This window comes from Syngnathoides biaculeatus, chromosome 6 (assembly GCF_019802595.1).
Source record: "Syngnathoides biaculeatus isolate LvHL_M chromosome 6, ASM1980259v1, whole genome shotgun sequence".
In the NCBI taxonomy this organism is placed as follows: Eukaryota; Metazoa; Chordata; class Actinopteri; order Syngnathiformes; family Syngnathidae; genus Syngnathoides; species Syngnathoides biaculeatus.
Genome location: NC_084645.1, coordinates 25,050,325 through 25,072,458, shown reverse-complemented (window position 1 = coordinate 25,072,458; position 22,134 = coordinate 25,050,325). Strand labels below are relative to the sequence as shown.

Below are 22,134 nucleotides of genomic sequence, written 5' to 3'. Positions count from 1 at the left end.
CAAACCATCTGATTGGTTGAGCGTGGAACACATGGCGTTAGAAGTGACAGCCAGACATCGAATCAGAAGCCAGGAAACTCTCGCATGTCGTGTGTTACATTCAATGCAACTCGTAAAACCTGCCTCTCCAAACCCATAAATGATACATCAAGCAAGTTATAATCTACCCACAAAAATATTGTCGATAAACGGCAACATTTGCCAAGGACATTTTTAACTCGCTTTAAGGCTGATGTTTCCACATTTATACGGCCCAAATCAAGGTCAATATAGACAAACACAACCATAAATCTTATCAAGCCCATAAAACCTATCAGTGTAAACCAGCAGGCCTTTGAGCTGTCATCCAATATCTCATTTTAAATGCTTCCTCATAACATATCTAACAGTAGTAACATTTACTGTATTATGTTGTTTTTTGTCAGATCAGAAGGCAGGCACGCGTTTGTGAATATTTCAAAAGTGGTGAAAATGTGAAAATAATTGTGAATAAGGCTCACTTAAATTGCTTGGAAAGGAAATGGGCACCTGGATTTTTATTAATAGACGTTTCGATATAGGATATACGCTGTATTATATAATTTACGTGAGTAAAAATGTAATTGGAAAATGTTTATGTAGTGGCGGCACAGTAGATCAGTTGGTAAAGCATTGGCCTCACAGTTCTGAGGTCCCAGGTTCAATCCCAGACCCGCCTGTGTGGAGTTTGCATGTTCTCATGTCTGCGTGGGTTTCCTCCGGGTACTCCCGTTTCCTCCCTCATCCCAAAAACATGCCACATTAACTGGACACACTACATTGCCCGTAGGTGTGATTGTGAGTGGCGCTGTTTGTCTCCAGTTCAAGTTGTACCCAGTCTCCTGCCCGTTGACAGCTGGGATAAGCTCCAGCACTCCCTGTGACCCCCGTGAGGATAAGCGGTGAAGAAAATGGATGTGTTTATGTAGTACCTCCTGGTATTACAGTATATATATATATATATATATATATATATATATATATCATGAAATATGCGAATATGAGTAAAGCTCCAGGGAGAAGCGATGGCGAGGGTGGACAACTTCAAATACTTCGGGTCAACAATATGGAGCAATGGAGAGTGTGGTAAGGAAGTGAAGAAACGGGTCCAAGCGGGGTGGGAACAGTTGGCGGAAGGTGTCTGGTGTTCTATGTGAGAGAAGACTCTCCGCTAGGATGAAGGGCAAAGTCTACAAAACAGTGGTGAGGCCGGGCGTGATGTACGGATTAAAGATGGCGGCACGGAAGCAGAACTGGAGGTAGCAGAAATCAAGATGTTGAGGTTCTCGCTTGTGAGCAGGTTGGATAGGATTAGAAATGAGCTCATTAGAGGGGCAGCCAAAGTTGGATGTTTTGGAAGGAACAAGGTTAGAGACAGCAGACTTAGATGGTTTGGACATGTCCAGAGGCGAGAGAGTGAGGAAATTGGTAGGAGAATGGTAAGGATGGAGCTACCAGGGAAGAGAGGGACAGGAAGACCAAAGAAAAGGTTGATGGATTTGGTGAGGGAGGACATGAGGACTGTAGTTGTGAGAGAGGGGGATGCACAAGATAAGCTTAGATGGAAAAAGATGACACGCTGTGGCGACCCCTAACCGGACAAGCCGAAAGGCAAAGAAGAATATCAAGAAATATGCGTTTGTAAAAATAGTACCACCGAACAGCCTGTACCACACATTTGATCATACTGGTGTCAAATCATCCATCACAACAGTTTTGAGTCATTTCCATTTTATAAAAGGCTTGTGACAGTGACCAGAAAACAAGTCAGCAGGTGCGAGAAAGTGTACAGAAGACAGTTGGCTTAAAGTATCATATTTCCTCGTAGTTATGGGTAATATGTTGTGTACAACTTCATTTTTATATTTAAAGCCCACAGCATGTGTTGAAGAGAAGTCACAAGATCGGGAAAAACAGCAAAGATGATAGCGAAGAGATTGAAATGTGCTGCATCAAGTTTGTTGAGGATATACGGTCGTTTAGTTGAGGCCCGGAACATAGAGTACAGCGTAAAAAGGAGTGTTTTCCTTGTTGTGACTGTTACATGGGAATTATCAAATGATAATGATACATTTTTCAAATAGAATTTAACCTATCGAGTTGTCTCTAATTGGCTGTTTCTCTCCTTGGCACAAGAGCCACACCACAGAAAGCAGGTAGAGGCCAAAACAGGCAAGAAAGTCATAGTAATAGGCCGTGACGACAAACACCGCTAGCAAGGTGGCGTACAACAATGTTTTGGACATACAGCTGCAGGAACATGTCTCTTTCCACTTTGCCACGTATCCGCCGGAGTTTTTAGGTCCGCTGGGCTGCGACCGAGCCGCGTCGTCAGCTCGCGCGTCTTCGCGGCCATCCCGAACGGAGCCACCGTGTTCTTCGTCCGCCGACTCGCTGATGGGCGGCATGAGGGAGGGGAGCGGTTTGCTCCTGCTCAGGGAGGGCCTTCTTTTGCTCAGGCTGAAACCCGCCTCGATGCTCTGGTCTTTGGTATGGACCGCACGCAGACAGCGCATGTAAAGCTCCACCTCGTCGTCCGAGTCGGACTCTGCCGAGGCGTCGTCGCTCTCTGGTTCCTCGGTGAAGACGCGTAGCCTGTCGTCGGCGTCCTCATGAGTCACAGTCTTGTCTTCGTCACGGACAACTGCAGGATCTGGATTCTGTTCACTGGCCTCTCCCAAGGATTCATCACCCTCACACAGATGACTCAAGCTAGCATCCTCAAGCTTGTTTCGATCGAAATCCGACCACCTGACGTCGTCTTTGCCTTCTGCCTCATCAACAGAAATGTCATCCGCTTTATTTCCTGGATCTACATCCCGCTCCTGATCTTTCAATTCCGCATCACCTCTACCTTTATCGGTGACCTTGTCCTCCCACATCTCAACACCCATTTTGACTTCCTGTGTCTCCACAAAGTGTTTTTCAGCGTCACGGTCTTCAGAAATCCTCTCCACGTGTTCTTTTTCTAACCCCTTTGTCTGGGTCTGGTGCAGAAAGACATTTTCAAGCTCTCCCATCTCTGGAGATGTGACCTCCTGAATTTCTTCCATCAGGTCATCAGGTTTCTCTTCTCCTGGAGAGTTCTGGATCTCCTCCCCTGATATGTTAACTTCTTCTTCCTCCACCATGGTCTCCCAGTTTCGTACCACATCTATCTCTGCATTGCTAAAAGGCTCCTGATCTTCTTGTGAGTGATCTTTGCACATGATCAGGTTTGTCACCAGGTCCTCTTCACCTAAACGTTGCACTGTGCCAATGCAACAGGTTTCCTTCTGAGTTCCAAGAAAAGTCCGAGGCGATCTGACAGAAACTTCCGTCTCTGGTCTCTCAGTGCCTGTGTAACTGGAGACTTCAGGATGGGTCAAATCTCCTGAAGTAGAAATACTTGATTCTGCCACACAATCTTCTCGATTCGACTTGTCTGCGTGATCCAAACTTGCCTGGTGATCTACGGCATTGCTAACGGGCTCTGATTGACTCTGCGGGACATCATTTTTGGTTGAACCTGCAGATCTGTTTATTGGCACCTGAATGCTGTCTGGTTCTAGGCTCAGACGATGTGAGCCCCCTGATAGTAAATCCCGATTTGTGTGCCTCTCTGTTAACTTTGTATCGGTTTTATCTGAGAGTTTACTTTCAATGGGAACACCAGCATCATTCCAAGCACCGTCTTCAGGGAGAGGAACATCCAAACTGATGTCGAGGCACTCTTCCATTGAGTTCTTGATCAAAATTTTCTGAAGCCGTTTCGGGTTTTGCGAATTCTCTGCTGGTTTTATTACGGCATCTTCCGTATCCGGCCAGTCTGTCTGCTGCAAACTGGCCGAGTCATCTACACTGTCGCTAACAACAGCGTCTGTGTGACTCTGAAAAGGTGATAAAAGTGCAACATTATATTTGGTTTTACGTGAAGGTTTTTTCAGTGGCAGACATGTTGGTACCTGAATGGTTTCTGAACCCTCTGATTTTGAAATGTGTTCTTCACGGTGAAGAACATCCAAACTGGCATGAACGCACTGTTCATTTGAGTTGGTGATCACATTTTCCGAAGTCTGTTCATGGTTTTGTGTATTTTCCACCGATTGTGCCACAGAATTTTCGGGACCCGACCAGCCTCCACACTCCAAACCGATTCGCTGCTCAACGTCATCACTAACCAGATTCTGAAAAATGGACAGAAGTGACACAGCATTTTTGTTTCCACCTGACAATTCATTCATGAACAGACAAGTTGGTACCTGAATTGTATCTGAGAGTTGTGATGGCAAATCCATTTCCTGAAGTTGTTCATGGTTCTGTGTGGTGTTTATTGAGTCCATCAAAACATCTCCTGTGTCGCACCAGTCTGGATACTCCAAACTGGCCTGGTGATCTCGGTCTTCGCTAACCAGATTCTGAAAAGATGACAGAGTTGGGATATCATTGTTGTTCCTGACTAGATTTTCTTGAACTTCACGGGCCGTTGAACAGTTTTCTCCCAAAGTCTGTTCTGGGCACGTCCAGTCCTCATTCTCGCCAAGGATCTGACGGTCCAGAGGAGCCACCACAATTTCAAAATTGAAGCGGTTGCTGCTCTCGCTGGTGCATTCAGCTTCTGAGACAAACGTGTTGCAATGTTGAGTGGGAGGCGGCTCGTCGACTGACATGTCTGTGCTGGCATCACCGCCGATTAATGAACCAACACTGATGTCCTCAAGGGTCTGCGGTTCAACTCGTGCCCATGTCTCATCTTGTTGAGCCGGCGTTTCACTGAATGTTTTTTCAAAACTATCACGAGGGCCTTCACGTTTCCATTTCTCTTCTGCCAAAGATTGCCCACCCGCCCGCTCCCCCACCGGGATTTCTTCTCTGTCTTCCGAACGCGGCGTGTCGCTTCCGTCATCTTCTTTGCCGCCGTCTCGCTGAGAAAAGTAGTCCCTCACCCGAGCCATCCGGGCCGCCTTTCTTCGGCTGCAGCTTCGCCTGTACTCGGCCTGTCCGTCGACAAGAGGGAGAGATATGAATCGCAACTGGTTAATGCGAAAACAATTGTCCTTAATTTGTGTGTAACTTGGGAGACACAAAATATGTCACACAAATGTAAAAATACGCAAACCACTTTTATCCAGCCAAGATGAAAGCGTTTGTCAGAAAGGATCTAGGACTGACACCCCAAAAGAAAAACTGTATTCTAACCCAATCTAGTTTTCCCGTTCAGCATGTCTCCAGGGATCCTGAGTGGGTTTTTTTCTCTCCCATAAGTACTGTACAGAATTCTATTAAACTCAAGTTCAATTTCCATCCATCCGTTTTCTTTGCCGCTTATCCTCACGAGGGTCGCAGGGACTGCTGGAGCCTATCCCGGCTGTCTCAAGTTCAATTTATTTATTTTTTTAGATATACAAGTAATATGAGCAATTGATGGCAAGGTTTCCATGATGTTCCAATAGGTATATGGACAAAATAATAATAATAATAATAATCCATTTTCTTAGCCGCTTATCCTCACGAGGGTCGCGAGGAGTGCTGTAGCCTATCCCGGCTGTCTCAAGTTCAATTTATTTATTTTTTTTGATGTACAAGAAATATGAGCAATCGATGGCAAGGTTTCCATGATGTCCCAATAGGTATATGGACAAAATAATAATAATAATAATAATCTATTCTCTTAGCCGCTTATCCTCACGAGGGTCGCGAGGAGTGCTGGAGCCTATCCCAGCTGTCATCAGGAGGAGCAGGAGGCAAGGTACACCATGAACTGGTCGCCAGCCAACTCCAGGGAACAGAGACGGACAAGAGTTGCACTCACAATCACACCTACGGGCAATTTAGAGTGTCCAATTAAGGTTGCATGTTTTTTGGGATGTGGGAGGAAGCCGGAGTGCCCGCAGAAAACATGCAAACTCTACACAGGCGGGAACCCGGGTCCTAAGAACTGCGAGGCCAACGCTTTCCTGCTGATCCACCGCCTATAATAATATATGTCATGTCATTATCCAAGCCACTCATCCTCACGAGGGTTGCGGGCTGGAGCCTATCCCAGCTAGCTTCGGGCGAAATGCAGACTAGACTAGAACTGGTCGCCAGTCAGTCGAAGGGCAGATACCGACACCATCATTGAGCAGGAATTGATCCCACACTGCCCGCACCAAAGATCAGTGACTCCCATAATAATAACAATAATGATTTTTTTTAGAAATCAGAGAAAATGCAGTGCACAAATTAAAGTTCATAAATTATGCAATAATTGGGCAGTTATGACCGCCGGTGTACCTCCAAATTGTCTCCATCATGTGAGTGATCAGGAGGTGGGGTGGCTTGCTCTTTGTCATCTTTTTCTCCATTTGTCAAGACATCTGAAGAGAATAAAAAAAGTTAGAAAAGTTTTAATTTTAAAAAAATAATTATATATATATATATATGTATTGATCCATTGATATGAAGACGTCTGTACCTGCTCCTTGGGATGGTGTTTCGTTAGCCTCTTCCGCAAAGTTTTGACTGTCAAATGTAAAGTTTTACACAAAGTGAGTTTAAATGCATCTTGTCCTCACGAGTAAAACTTATTGAGCAGTAGCTGGTGTTGTCAAAACAGATATTGGTGAAATAAAAATGTCTTGGTGGTAAAAATTCTCATGACTCTCAAGTACAATAAAATGAGATTGTATTTCAGCGCAGAAATATTTTTTGTGGCATTTTTGTTTGGTGACGCGATGCGATATGGTCGGGAAAGACCCGACAAGCCTACCTCGCGGTCTTCAGGCAGCTTTTCTTCTGCGTGTTCTGGTTCTGGAGGTTCTCTTTCTGGTCTTTCATACTTTGGTGGCAGAGCAACACGTAGTTTTTATTGTTGTTGTTGGCCCAGAAAGTTCCCAAGGGGGTCTCGTACCGCAGGCAAAAGTCAACGCGGGATCCGTCCTCCTGGAAGGGGGGCACTAAGGTGAGCTTAAAGGAGAAGCGGTCCGTGTGAGCGTCGCCGGAAGCGGGGACGTACTCGGTCAGGAGGTCAAAGTGGCTGGCCCAGCGGTCCAAAGTGGTCCGCACGTAGACGGCTTTATGGAAGGACATGTTGAGGACGCGGATCAGACCTTTCAGCGTGGTCGTTCCTGGGATCAACTCCAGGGACTCCAACTCTATTTTCTGCTCCTGGACCCTAACCAGCAGATCCTCCGGAGACAACGGCGATTGGAAAGTCAGAGGAGACAGGGAGTAGTCCTCTTTAGGTAGTCCGTCTCCTTCCAAGGACTCCATTCCCGGCGGCTTGGGCACGTCCCACAAATCAAACTCCTTGACTTGTACCAAACTTAGACCCTTAGCGTCCGCAAAGGACACCCTCCTGGAACTACAAGGAGGCAGTTCTGACTCGGAATCCTCGTCCGAGACCGAGTTTCTTCTCCGTGGGAGGGGAGAGGATTTGGGCCTGATGCTGATCACCACCTCGCTCTCATCCTCATCCACGTCCAGACCCGGGACGAGGAGGCGGCAGGCCCGAGTCTGTCTGGCTTGTCCCTCCAACTCCATGATCGCGCCGGGCCGGAGAGTCCGGACTGGGAAGGTGATCGCGACGCCTCTGCCTGTCAAGTGACATTCAACGAGCTCTGACTTAACAGATGGCGTCGAGTTACGCGTGACATTGTTGCGGGGGCCAACGCTAAAAATAGGCGGGAGGGGGACATGGAAGTATGTACAGTAGTCAAAGCTCAGGAGGAGAAATATCATTCCGCCCCCCCTCCCTCGGCGAGTCAAAGCATTTGGTCATGGCGCTCACGGCCCTTGCGAAAATCCCATCGTGAGCGTCGCACGTCAGCGCGATGACTTTCTCATCTGTCTTCGGACACGTCCGCCGCGCCTTTGTTCAACTTCCAGTGCGGAGTCCTCGTCCGTATCGCGTCGCCGCCGACGCCGCAAAGGTTAGCTCTTTATCTCTTTGAGCTAATAAAGAACTTTCTTTTTACCTATGAAGAAGGAAAAGGCCTTACAACCTCATTGGGTAGAAAGAAAAAAATTAAAAAGGACTATGCGCCTTTACTGTTGGCCTAAAGGCAGTAGCTTAAATATGACATAATTTTTCTTTGCTTTTGTGATGTGTATATACGACTTTCATTTGTTCCGTGACCCCCGCTCGAGACTCAAAACAGCTGTTTCCTGAATTTTCTCCATTGAGATGAGTGAAAATGGCAGTTTTATTCTGCCCCCCACCAAAAAAAAAAAAAAAATAGAATGTTGTTTATAATACAGAAAATAGCATTATATAATAATGCAGATTACAAAAAAAAACATGTGGTAATACATAATTGAATACAATCTAAAGAAGCAATTAGCCCCTTCTGATGGCCGTTGAGCTGGTAGTTCTGAGGTCCCCGGTTCGATCCCGGCCCCGCCTGTGTGGAGTTTGCATGTTCTCCCCCGTGCCTGCGTGGGTTTTCTCCGGGTGGGCACTCCGATTTCCTCCCACATCCCAAAAACATGCGACATTGATTGGACGCTCTAAATTGCCCCTAGGTGTGATTGTGAGTGTGGCTGTTCTGTCTTGATGTGCCCTGCGATTGGCTGGCAACCAGTTCAGAGGGTAGACCACCTCCACGCTGTTGACAGCTGGGATAGACCCCAGCACTCCTGCGACCCTTGTGAGGATAAGCGGCTAAGAAAATGGATGGATGGATCGATAAATTGCCCCAAGGTGTGATTGTGACTGTTTGTCTCTATGTGCCCTGCGATTGGCTGGCAACCAGTTCAGGGTGTACCCGCCTCAGGCCCCCTGCATCTGTCAATACATACATATATATATATATATATATATATATATATATAGATAGATAGATAGATAGGCTCCGGCACTCCCCGTGACCCTCGTGAGGATAAGCGGCAAAGAAAATGGATGGATGATAGTGTTTAATTGGGGTGCATTGAAAAAAACAAAACTGTATATGCCAGTGAGTATTCTTATGTTGTCTGTGCACATGACTTGGCGCACCATTTTTGTTCAAATGTCCGTTGTTTGAAACTGTCGGTGCTGTTAGCTAGCCCGTCTATGGAGTTCTGCTATGTGAGTTAGCATTACGCTAGATGAGAACAAAAGTTTTAACAAAAAAAAAAAAAATGTGCCAGCATACTTCAAATCAAATCTGCTGCTTATTGTGACACAAGAACCAACTTGTCCCTACTGAAGTGGAGCCATTTTGAACATCCAACCAACTATCCATCCATTTTTAGCTGCTTATCCTCACAAGGGTCGCAGGAGTGCTGGAGCCTATCCCTGCTGTCAACGGACAGGAGGCAGGATACACGCTGAACTGGTTGTCAGCCAATCGCAGTATCCATCCATCCACTTTCTCTGCCCTATCTATCCATTTTCTCTGCTGCTTATCCTCACGAGGGTCAAGGGGAGTGCTGGAGCCTATCCCAGCTGTCAACGGGCAGGGAGGCGGGGTCCACCCCAAACTGGTTGCCAGCCAATCGCAGGGCACATGGAGACAAACACCCGCACTCACAATCACACCTACGGGCAATTTGAAGTGTCCAATTAATGTTGCATGTTTTGGGAATGTGGGAGGAAACCGGAGTGCCCGGAGAAAACCCACGCAGGCACGGGAGAGAACACGCAAACTCCACACAGGTGGGTCGTGGATCGAACCCAGGTCCTCAGAACTGTGAGGCAAACGCTTCACCAGCTGATCCACCGTGCCGCCCCGCTTGGAACAATACAAGCAAAAAAAAAAAAAACAAAAAAAAACCCCATAATCATTACTTAAGTTTGTTAAACGCGGACCTCGTCTGATTCCAATTTATTTCTCATTTGGTATTCAAAGAAGCGAGTCGGGCCTTTTGATGCAGAGCGTGACGGATGTTTCTAAATGAGGACAAACGCAGACTACAGTCATCCCGTCCCAAAGACAAATATAAACGACGCTTGATTGTTTGTTTGTTGTGTATTTATACCCAATTGCGTCTCACGCGACTAAGTGATATATTTATTTCAGAGCCACGTCACAATCGAGTCAGAAATAGATCTGGAGCGGCTGCTCATTTGCCAGTTTTCCCACACCCTCCTCGTCTTAATTTGCGGCGCCTCCCACTCAGGTAGCTTCTTCATCGGGTCTTCATCTTCACTCCGAGGTTCTGACAACACCGAGCGCGCGATTCGCTTCACTTCGCTGTAACTCCTGACCAGTAAGTACATTTTTCGCACTAAACTCCTTAAATGTTGATTATCCGGAGGGCTTGTAGGCTATATTTTTGCATTTAAGTATATGCAGTAAAAAATATGCACATATACTGGATATGATAAACTACTGTATTTTTTTTTTTTTAAGTACAATAACAGCTCAGTTTTCATTGAGCATCGTACTGAGGTGTTTCTAATATTTTGGTTATGATTTAGATGGTCAAAATATTAGAAAAAAGCTCTCGGTATTGATGCCGGGAAAAAATAATTCATGCATGCGTCATTGTCCTTCCCGCAAAGTTATTTTTGAATAAACAAATGAGTTTAGTTGATTCGATTCATAATTTGCACTATGACGTAACGTGATTGAAAGTCTACACAAAGTAAAAAAAAATGCATTTTTACCAAGCACATTAGTACCTTTATTTCTAATAATATATAATATCTATCTAACATAATATCTAATAATAAGTTAAAAGTGACTTGGACAATGGTGCTGTTAAGGATATTGTTACATTTTTATATTTGGAATAGCAGAATTTTGGATGAAGATTAATATAGTGCAAAAAATGACAGAATTTGCACAATTCGTGGATGAAATTTTGTGAAATCATTGTCCAGGAAATGTGAATATTTTATTATCAATTTAGCAAGGGTGAAAAGTATCATAAATGTAAGGAAAATTTTTAAAAATGTAGCCTTTGAGAGGTTTGTAGATCAGCAAAGCAGAAATGACCTTTTGCTTGACGCCGCACAATTTATGAAAATTTGCAGTGGCTCAATATGTACATCAATAGCGGTATATTTTACACTTTGCAATCATCCTTTGTCACTTTTTAATCCGAGACTGAAACCAAACGCACAACAGAATGCGCGGCAATACCGTGAAATTGCCAAATTGTGAGCCGTCATAACTAAGTACAAATCATTTATAATACATCTATTACTATGTTATAACAGGTTACCAAACGAAGGATTGTTGAATTCATTTTATCTTTGATTTACAATGCTGCCACACGGTCGTTGCTTGTAATTTTTTAAAAACATTTTCTTTTCACCTGACCTGCAGCGCGATGTCCGAGTCGTCTCGTGTGGGTCGCCCGGACCAAGATGGTCCTCACCTCCATTCCGGGGGCGACGCAGCACGAGCGCGAGGCGCTGTGTACAGTCTTTATCTTAAAGCGGTAATGCCTCCCTTCCTCTTGTCCTCTTTCATTATACCAAAAAAAAAAAAAAAAAAGTATTTAATATTAACCGACAAGGTACACCACTGCGCTGGCCTTCCAGATCTTGCAACTGTGAGATTCCTTGTGGGTCCGGTTGAACGTAGACTCTACCGAAGATCAACTGCTCATGTGCCTCATGGAGCTGAGGTTGAATTTGGGTTATTTGGACTTGGCAACACGGTTTGTCACTTTTGTTATGACAACCATCATCAGCTGTCAGGTCTAAGCAGGGGAACCTTCCGTAGCCGTGCGTGATTTCAAACCATCACGTTTCAGCGTATTACCTATAAGTCACCTCGGAAACGGTGGTCCCAGCTCTTTTCAGGTCATTGACCAAGTCCTGTCGTGTAGTCCTGGTCTGATTCCTCACCTTTCTAAGGGTCATTGAGACCCCACGAGGTGATACCTTGGACGGGGGCTCCACCCCGATTGAGATTGACCGCCGTGTTTAGCTTCTTCCATTTTGTAACGATTGCTCCAACGCCAAACTGCTTGGCAATTTCTCCGCAACCCTTTCCAGCCAATTTTTTGGTCTCTGGTGTCTTTGGACAGGTCTTTGGTCTTGGCCACGTTACGAGTTTGAGTCTTACCGATTGCATGGGGTGGACAAGTGACTTTATGCAAGCCAAAGACCTCACACAAGTGGACCAGATTCAGGATAACACATGGAGCCGGGGTGGACTCTTAAAGGCGGACTAACGGGTCTTTGAGGGTCAGAATTCGAGCTCAGTGATTCCCAAACAGTGTGCCGTGAGCGCTCTTCGGGTGTGCCGTGGGAAGTTATCCAATTTTATGTAATTGCTAAAAAAAATATTTATTCCTAGAAATAATGTATCTTCCGTCATCTGTTTATGCCAGTGACGCACAACGACTGACAGAACAAAAAAAAAATCCTCTTCTATTAGATGGCAGGACGTACATACAGTAATGAATCGAACCATTTTTTTTTTTTTACTTTTGTTGGTGTGCCGTAATTAATTTTTCAATTGTAAAATATGTGCCTTAGCTCTATAAAGGTTGGAAATCACTGTTCGAGCTGAAAGACAGGTGTTCAAATACTTACTTGCAGCTGTATCACGCAAATAAATCGTTAAAAAGATCATACTTTGTGATTTCTGGATTTCATCTCATTATTATCTTTGATTAGATAAGATCTTAGATTATCTCGCCTACGATGGAAATTTCAGAGCCCCTCCATGATTTCCAAGTGGGAGAACTCGCAATGTAGCGGGGTGTTCAAATACTTATTTTCTTTACTGTAGTTACGTGCTCTAAATTGTAATGAAATTACTATTCCACTATATGTATTTTTTATGTTCCTGTGTTCAATCGGTGGTATTTACCTCCTTTATGCCATTCAAGCATTCGTTTTTAACGTCCCTTTATCACGTCTGACGGTCCGTTTACTTTTCCAGCATCACCTCAAAGAGTTTTACAAGCGACAGCAGCAGATCAACGCGCAGTTGCCGGCAAAGAATTGCAAAGAGGTAAAGATCGAGGTCACGGTCTATAAGGTGTTTTCTTAAATGACGGGTCGGTGCGCAGGGGGGTGTGTTGACTTTTGACTTGTCTGCCAGCTCCTCACGCAGCAGTTGGCGCTCCAGCAGCTCGTGCACATCCAACAGCATCTTCATTTTCAGCACCAGCAATTAGTCTGTTCCTCTGCAGGTAAATATTGGTCCTGAAAAAAAATAAAATCAAAATTATACAGTGAACGGTCACGAAATCACTCTTCATCGTGACTACGGCGTTTTACTTTGTATGTTAGCATTAGCCTAAAATACTTAAATTAGACAAAATACGGTGAATACTCAGTTCTCAAACGTCTCGGTTCTCGGAAAAAAAAAAATCGGTTTTTGAATGAGAACTTTGAGATTTTTTTCGAACGAAAATCGGGATTTGAACGGCCGCGACGAGACCCGGAAATTTATTGTGTATAACGCAGCCTCCGTATGCGAACGTGGGAAGCCTCGATTCGGTTCTCGAACAAATCGGCTCCCGAACCGCCTTCTGGAACAGATTGCGGTTGAGAACCGAGGTTGTACTGTATGTCTCGGTTAAACGTTAAACAATAATATTAATCTTTATCCTCTTTTGGTTTTGTTTTGTGTCACTTAAAATATATTTCAATAGAGATATGAGAAATGTCAACCTCTTGAAGCAAGCACACTTGGCCTCTTATTTGGAGAATTGCGCGAGAGCGAAGGTTTTCTTCACATGATGTTGGAGGATTGTCTCCAGTTTTCAGAACAGGCATCAAGGGAATATTTTAAAATTATTTTGAAGATATTTAAATGTTTGCTGGCGGCACGGTGGATTGAAAGCATTGGACTCGCAGTTCTGAGATCCCGGGTTCAATCCCGGCCCCGCCTGTGCGGAGTTTGCGTGTTCTCTCGTGCCTGCGTGGCTTTTCCCCGGGTACTCCGGTTTCCTCCCACATTCCAAAAACATGCAACATTAATTGGTCACTCTAAATTGCCCCTAGGTGTGATTGTGAGTGTGACTGTTTGTCTCTATGTCCCCTGTGATTGGCTGGTAACCAGTTCAGGGTGTAACCCGCCTCCTGCCTGATGACAGCTGCGATAGTCTCAAGCACTCCTGCGACCCTCGTGAGGATAAGCGGCTAAGAAAATGGATGGATTGATAAATTGCCCCTAGGTGTGATTGTGAGTGCGGTTGTCTGTCTTGATGTTCCCTGCGACTGGCTGGCGCCCAGTTCAGGGTGTACCCCGCCTCCTGCCTGATGACAGCTGCGATAGGCTCAAGCACTCCCACGACCCTCGTGAGGATAAGCGGCTAAGAAAATGGATGGATGGATGGATAAATTGCCCCTTGGTCTGCATGTGAGTGCGGTTGTCTGTCTCGATGTTCCCTGTGACTGGCTGGCGACCAGTTCAGGCTGTACCTCGCCTCCTGCCCGATGACAGCTCTGATAGGTTCAAGCACTCCCTGCCACCCTCGTGAGGATAAGCAGCTAGAAAATGAATGGATAAATATTTGCATCATGTGGGAGCAGGAAAACGTGCAAAAACGATGTCGTTTCTCTTTACATTGTGACTGTAACGATAACGAGTTCACTGTAGACAGAAATCAGGTTCCAACACCTGTACGACATCATTTCATAAATAAATGAGAGCATTCCATCTTTTTTGTTTGATGTTAGCAAATAACAGCTCCGTGGGGTCCAAGCACGTTTGGAAGGCAGTGGCAAAAAAAGGAGCGGCCAACGACGGCGATCATAACGGCGCTGATAAAAAGAAGACCGCCGATGAGGGACAGACGCCAACCCTCCTGTCATGTTTTCCTCAAAAGTGGTAAGACGACACTTCTCGCGCTGTCGTCGGGGGCAGGAAAATCGGACTTGGCTTGTAAACGTTTGCGCCGCTCGATGCGGTTGCTCGTCTTCGTCTAGCTCAAGCGAAGCCGACTTAACGGCGACAAATGTCCTCTACGGTCACGGCGTGTGCAACTGGCCCGGGTGCGAGTCCGTCTGCCCGACCTACAGTCAGTTTCTCAAGTAAGGGAGGTGGAACTCTTTTTCATTATTACTTGATTAGAACATTTATCAGCTGGTAAGGCGTCGGCCTCACAGTTCTGAGGTCCCGGGTTCGATCCCGGACTCGCCTGTTGGAATTTGCATGTTCTCCCCCGTGCCTGCGTGTGGTTTTCTCACTCACTCCGATTTCCTCCCACATCCCCAAAACATCCAATATTAATTGGATACTCTAAATTGCCCCTAGGTGTGATTGTGAGTGCGGCTGTTTGTCTCGATGTGCCCTGCGATTGGCTGGCGACCGGTTCAGGGTCTATCCCGCCGTCTGGCCATTGACAGCTGGGATAGGCTCCGGCACTCCCCGTGACCCTTGTGAGGATAAGCGGCTAAGAAAATGGATGGATGGATAAATTGCCCCTCGGTGTAATTGTGAGTGGGACTGTTTGTCTCTATGGCAGGCAGTTCAGGGTGTACCCCTCCTCCTGCCCGTTGACAGCTGGGATAGACTCCAGCACTCTCACGACCCTTGTGGGGATAAGCGCCTAAGAAAATGGATTGATGGATAAATTGCCCCAAGGTGTGATTATGACTATGATTTCGGCTGTTTGTCTCTATGTGCCCTGTGATTGGCTGGCAACCATTTCAGGGTGTACCCCGTCTCCTGCCCATTGACAGCTGGGATAGGCTCCAGCACTCTTGCGACCCTTGTGAGGATAAACGGCTATGAAAATGGATGGATAAATTTCCCCAAGGTGTAATTGTGAGTGTGACTGTTTGTCTCTATGGCAACTACTTCAGGCTGTACCCCGCCTCGCGCCCGTTGACAGCTGGGATAGGCTCCAACAATCCCAGTGACCCTCGTGAGGATAAGCGGCTAAGAAAATGGATGGATAAATTGTCCCTAGGTGTAATTGTGAGTGTGACTGTTTGTCTCTATGGCAACCAGTTCAGGGTGTACCCTGCCTCCTGCCCGTTGAAAGCTGGGACTAGCACTCCCCGCGACCCTTGAGAGGATAAGCAGCTAAGAAAATGGATAAATGGATAGAACATTTATTTTCAAAACCGGCCATGTTGATTCTGTCACTTTTGCTTGTCAAAACGGAGATCTGTTTGCGCTTTGTTGCCTAATTCGCCGCTTGTTTCAGGCACATGCGCCGCGAGCACACACTGGACGACAGAAGCGCAGCTCAGTGCCGGGTCCAGATGCAAGTGGTCCACCAGCTTGAGGGTCAGGTGGGCCCGGATGCAACAATCGGGACACGTTTACCAAATCCGCCATTAGCGCTGCACTCAAATGTGCCGTGACGATACGCAAATGAACACCGAACTATTTTCGATACGCCTTATCCGGACTGAATCTATTTAACGCAAGCAAAAGTTTCAACTTTGGCCCAACGATCTCGTCTCTTTTGTTCCCTCAGCTGCTCAAAGAACGAGAGCGCCTGCGAGCAATGACGGCCCACCTCCAGCTGACGCCCACCGCGGAATCCCGCTGCGCACCCGCGGGGCCACGTTCGAGCCCGCGAGATGCGTCGGTCCACCAGAGCTGTCCGCAGGTAGCTTGTGTGCGCTGATTATTGTGCGTGCGACTTGCGCAAAATAATTTTTGAATCAGACATCGTCATACTACAATGTCAGTAACATTTCCACACAGCTTTGCAATGGTCCTTGATGAGCAAAACTAATTTCTGAACAAGGTGGCGACAACATCCACTTTAAATTTTTGTTATTTTTGTCATAATTTTATTATTTTTTTTACAATTCTAAGCAACGAAGAATTTCAAAGAAAGCCTGTTTTGTTGCAAGTCAAATTTAAAAAAGCTCAACATTTAAGGATTAAAGCTAACTTTTCCATTCAGGAATGCAAGTACCGTAATTCCCGGCCGACAGAGCGCACCTGGTTACGAGCCTCACCCAGTACATTTGTAAAGGAAATACCATTTGGTACATACATAGGCCGCACCTGTGTAAAAGCCACAAGTGCCCACATTGAAACCAAAATTGAAACATGAGATATTTACAAAGAAAGACGGTACACAGAGTTAAATGCGAGCACCACCGTGCTAATGCTAACACGCTAACGCTAGCACCACACTAACGCTTACAACGCGCTAACAGAGCCGGTAAAAAAAAAAAACATACTGGTAAAAATCACTGAGACAGAAGTAACACTCTAGCGCAGTGCTAACAGGGGCGGACTGGTAAAAGTCACTTCCTCAGCACATTGATTCTACTGATCTCAACGCCATGCTAACGCTAATGCTAGCACCGCGCTAACATGGCCGGTTAAGAAAAAAACATACCGGTAAAAGTCACTGAAACACGGCAATAACAAGCTAGCACAGCACTAACAGGGCAGGACTGGTAAAAGTCACCTCCTCGGCACATCGATTCCACCACAGTCTCACTCTTACTTTTTCCGCTCGAGTGCCCCCTTGCGGCCATTAGAAAAAACGCACAAATTAGCCGCATCGGCGCATAAACCGCGAGGTTGACAAAAGTCGCGGCTTGTAGGCCGGAAATTACGGTAAATACCAAAGCAGTGGTTAATTTGCGCCGTGGCCAGTGTCCACTCTTGGAACACAAGATACTCGTATCTCAAAGCAGCATTCCCCATACAAATGAATGGAAATGCCTTTGATCTGTTCGAGCTGACTGCCTTAAAACCAAAAAACTATTAAATGCTTTTAAAAAAATAATATTCTGTTGTAGTATGTTGTTTTAGACAGGAAAGCAATGTAAAACGAAAGGGCAAAAACTACAACAGTCAACAATACTGTAATTATCGCTACAAATCAGTCACGGCTTGCTTGCTTTTTTCTGTTTCGACTGTCAACCAATCATCCGGTGATCCCTCCATACTAACGCACCCCAAACAATTTCACCCTGAGACTAATGGACTTAATTACCCGAAAGAAGGCCAATCGGATCGTTCCGTCACGCCGTCCTCATCCTCATCGCACGGTCTTTTGTTCACTTGCAGTCCAGCTCGGTCAGCCGCGACTCGCCCTCGCCGACTCCCCATCGCCTTCCGGCCCCCGCCGGCACCCCGCGGCAGGAAGGACCCCCTCGCCCGCCGTGCGTTGATGCCGCGAGACGCCGCCGTCACCGGTTGGCCTACTCTGCAGGTCGCGCATAGCAAATATGCACTTTTCATATCTTATAACAAATTCTTCTTCGTACCCTTTTACTGGCCTGTACTCGTGTCCGCACATAAGTTTAACATTTTATATAAATAAAAGTTGGAAAACATTAGGAAATGATTAAATACTAAAATATAATATAATATACAGGGTGTCCATAAAGTCCCTTTACCATTTCAAAATTTTTTTAAAAATGCAATTGATTAGATATTTTATTCAGATTTATTGTATTGTATTTAGTGTTTATTAAAGTTTTTTTTTTTTTTTAACCGGGATTCAACCAGATGAATGTTTGATATATATCATATACAGGGTGTCCATAAAGTCCCTTTACAGTTTCAAAAATGTATTAAAAATGCAATTGATGCGATATTTTATTCAAATTTGTTGTATTTTATTTAGTGTTTATTAAAGTTTTTTTTTTACCGGGATTCAACCAAATGAATGTTTGATATATAATATAATATAATATATGAGATAAAATAAATATTGTTCTTAAAAGTTAAGTACGAAAGAATTTTAGTTTATTATACCTTTTATACAGGATTAAAAAAAAAGTTGGAATATGCACTTCGGAAATTTAAATCAGTAATTCTCACACAGTTCAGTACACCTGGACAAAATTTAAAATATAAAAATGGACAAAAAAATAATTAAAGAAAACCTCACAGAAAATGGGAAACAAAATAAACCGCAAAAACACTAATATTCATTTTAAAAAATGGACTAAAAAACTCCTAAAAATTGAAATAAACCCCAGAAAAATATTTGGCTACAAATCCCATGAAAAAAAAAATCCACCCATCCCCAAAAAATGGCATCAATAACAAAAACACCACCAGTAACTGAGCAAAAATTTACATAAAAACAGACAAATCATTCCCCACTAAACTAAAAAAAAAAAAAAAAATTCCCACAGATATGGACAACAAAATCGCACAAGGACACAAAAGTGCTTCATCTTTTGACCCTACTGATATTACACAGTATCCACAACCAATAAATAAAAAGTAGTAACAAAGCTACAAGGTGCAATCAGGGCGAGTGTTTTCATCTTCTTTCCTGTTTTTCATTTCATTCCAGAAAAAGAAGACGAGCTCTACAAGAACCCCGACGTCAGACCGCCTTTTACATACGCAACCTTAATTAGACAGGTCCGGCCTCGTCGTTTGCTTGGTCAGTCTTCCCTCGTCGTAACGTTTCCTTCAACAGGCCATCCTGGAATCGGCAGACACGCAGCTGACGCTGAACGAGATCTACGCTTGGTTCACGAGGACCTTCGCCTTCTTCCGCCGCAACGCCGCAACGTGGAAGGTAAGTTTTGCCGGCCCGAAGGCGGTTTTGTTTTCAACGCAACAGGATGGTAAAAATGTCGTCTTGAAGAAGAACCGAACACGGGTTACGGGTGTCATTTGCTCCGGATCCAGAATGCTGTGCGCCACAATCTGAGCCTGCACAGATGCTTCGTGCGCGTGGAGAACGCCAAAGGCGGCGTGTGGACGGTGGACGAGGCCGAATACCAGCGCCGGAGGTCCCAGAAGATGGCGGGGTCAGTCACGATCGTTGGCTCCTTGGAAGACTTTTGTCACTTATCACCCAATTATCGCATTATCTGTCACTTCCTTGGCTTTCATGTAACATTTCCAGTCATTCCATCCATCCATTTTCTTAGCCGCTTATCCTCACAAGGGTCACGGGGAGTGCCGGAGCCTATCCCAGCTGTCAACGGGCAGGAGGCGGGGCACACCCTGAACCGCTTGCCAGCCAATCATAGGGCACATCGGGACAAACAGCCGCACTCATAAATCACACCTAGGGGCAATTTAGAGAGTCCAATTAATGTTGGGATGTGGGGGGAAACCAAAGTGCCCGGAGAACATGCAAACTCCACACAGGGGGATCTGGAATTGAACCTGGGACCTCAGAAATGTGAGGCCAACGTTTTCCAGCTACCCCACTGTGGCACTGGCGATCAAATAAATAGGATCCATCCATCCATTTTCTTTACTTGTTATCCTCACAAGGGTCAAGGGAGTGCCGGAGCCTATCCCAGCTGTCAACGGGCAGGAGGCGGGGCACACCCTGAACCGGTTGCCAGCCAATCGCAGGGCACATCGAGACAAACAGCCGCACTCACAATCACATCTGCGGTCAATTTAAGAGTGTAAAATTAATGTTGCATTTTCTGGAATTTGGGAGGAAACCAGAGTGCCCACCCGGAGAAAAGCCACGCAGGCACGGGGAGAACATGCAAACTGTGAGCATGGTGTTCAGCTGGTAAAGCGTTGGCCGTACAGTTCTGAGGTCCCGGGTTCAATCCCGGACCCGCCTGTGTGGCTTTTGCATGTTCTCCCCCGGCCTGTGTGGCTTTTCTCCGGGTGCGCACTCCGGTTTCCTCCCACACCCCCAAAAACATGCAACATGAATTGGACACTCTAAATTTCCCCTTGGTGTGATTGCGAGTGCGGTTGTTTGTCTCGATGTGCCCTGCAATTGGCTGACAACCAGTTAGGTTGCCCGTTTGCAGCACTCCCCGCGACCCTTGTGTGGATAAGTGGCTCAGAAAATGGATGGATGGATAGAACAGCTGTGAATTTTATTTGGCGTTCATCAAGCGGAAATGAAACGGTGGCGGGAGTGTGCTGACCTATCTATGAAAGGTTAATAAACGCAAGTTTGATATGAATCGCCAGGCCTCGACAGTTGCCGTTTTCCGTCTTTTACGACCTTAAATTTCGTGATGAAATTTTCATCTTGCAGGAGTCCGCTATCGATGAAGACCGTCCACTTTGGGTCCGTTTTGAACGCCGGCTTACAGGTCGGTAGGGAAAATCGATTGTTGCAACGGAAAACGGTCGTGGAGACACTTTTAAGACGGATTTTGTCTCCTAGACGACGTTTAGAGACGCCACATCGGGGGGATTCGAATGCGGGAACGGCAAAAGTTTGGATGCGCCCCCGCAGCGGTGAGTCATTGGCTGGATTCAACCAGCTGAATGTTTGAAATCATATCTTGAATATACATTTTTTTTTTTTTAAACAGGTGTCATTTGGACACGTTACACAGTCACCACAGAGAAGCTGCGACGGGAGACAACGGCGCTCCGCTACCGGACGGGACTCGAATCAACGCCAAAGACTTGTTGTGACTCCTCACGCTCACGCACAGCAACAATATTGGCTGTTAAGCAATTTTTTAAAAAATGGTTATGGCTTAAATTGTGGAAATCCAGCGATGTTCTGCACTACTTTTGAGTCTTCCACGATCCTCACGTACATGTTTTGAGGATGCGTGACAAAGTGCTTTTGATACTAATTACTCTTTGGTACTGGAAAGTAGTAGTTTCACTTTTTAAAAAAATAAAAATAAAAAGCTGTTATTGTTGTCCGATGTATCGTGCGTCACTTGTCTCCTTAATAAACTGCTTATAATCACTTGATTACTGACTGCAAAATAATGTTATTTTATTCACACATTTAATATGGAAATAAAGTGTTTTATGTCTCGGTGAAGTGAGTCACATTTTTTTTTTAAAAGTGAAACAATCATTGATAAAGAAATTAAGTCAGTCAAACAACTAAGTCAGGTGTTACTCAAGGTTATTACTGAAAGTTGACACCCCACCCCAAAAAATGCAATTCAACAGCAAGAGCGACCCCAACAAGCTCGAAATATTGGATGAAAGAGAAACGAGAACCGTCCAGTTGCCTTGATTCATTTTTTTTTGTGGAATGACCAAAAAATTACGCTTATCTAGGATTGTCATTAAAACCCATTCGTGGGCAGCGTCCCATTTTTGGGACATCATGATTTTCACGCATTGTATCCCAAGTATATCAAAATATCGAAGTGTTTTAATCCGAAGCCATAATTTGGTATCAGGAGAGGATAACTCATCGGTCAAAGTTAGCATTTAGATTTTTGGGACGAGATTATGAATTAGTAAAGTTATATAATTTAACCATAAATGAAAAAGAAGTGTTATTTCCTTGATTGTGGCCTGTTAGGAGACTTTTATCTCAATAAGGCAAAAAAATTGCCACCAAAAAAAAAAAAAAGCATATAGTCTAAGAACAAAAAGATATTTCATTTTGTGGTGCTTATTA

The 22,134-nt window shown here is 45.1% G+C and overlaps 2 protein-coding genes across 5 annotated transcripts; one reads left to right on the top strand and one right to left on the bottom strand.

Annotated features, from left to right (window-relative positions):
* Window positions 1-1,732: 1,732 nt before the first annotated feature.
* Window positions 1,733-7,883, bottom strand: LOC133502461 (uncharacterized). Its single transcript, XM_061823268.1, has 6 exons — window positions 6,749-7,883; window positions 6,455-6,501; window positions 6,274-6,356; window positions 4,260-4,994; window positions 3,963-4,184; window positions 1,733-3,887 (listed from the first exon to the last, which is right to left on the bottom strand). Exons 1-6 carry the CDS (start codon window positions 7,717-7,719, stop codon window positions 2,106-2,108), a joined length of 3,840 nt encoding a protein of 1,279 aa, XP_061679252.1. The 5' UTR covers window positions 7,720-7,883; the 3' UTR covers window positions 1,733-2,105.
* On the top strand, window positions 7,777-21,759 carry LOC133502462 (forkhead box protein P2-like). Of its 4 annotated transcripts, XM_061823272.1 has the most exons (16): window positions 7,777-7,910; window positions 10,081-10,170; window positions 11,235-11,349; window positions 12,807-12,878; window positions 12,969-13,059; window positions 14,555-14,705; window positions 14,804-14,908; window positions 16,030-16,117; window positions 16,306-16,440; window positions 17,868-18,012; window positions 19,111-19,181; window positions 19,240-19,341; window positions 19,455-19,576; window positions 20,788-20,845; window positions 20,920-20,993; window positions 21,071-21,290. In XM_061823272.1, the coding sequence occupies exons 3-16, from the start codon at window positions 11,239-11,241 to the stop codon at window positions 21,174-21,176; spliced, it is 1,431 nt and encodes a 476-aa protein (XP_061679256.1). In that variant the 5' UTR covers window positions 7,777-7,910; window positions 10,081-10,170; window positions 11,235-11,238; the 3' UTR covers window positions 21,177-21,290. The 4 variants fall into 4 exon arrangements, with proteins under 4 accessions (XP_061679256.1, XP_061679253.1, XP_061679255.1 ...); XM_061823269.1 differs by having other exon boundaries at window positions 20,788-20,993; window positions 21,071-21,759; XM_061823271.1 differs by lacking the exon at window positions 14,804-14,908 and having other exon boundaries at window positions 20,788-20,993; window positions 21,071-21,759.
* Window positions 21,760-22,134: the final 375 nt, after the last annotated feature.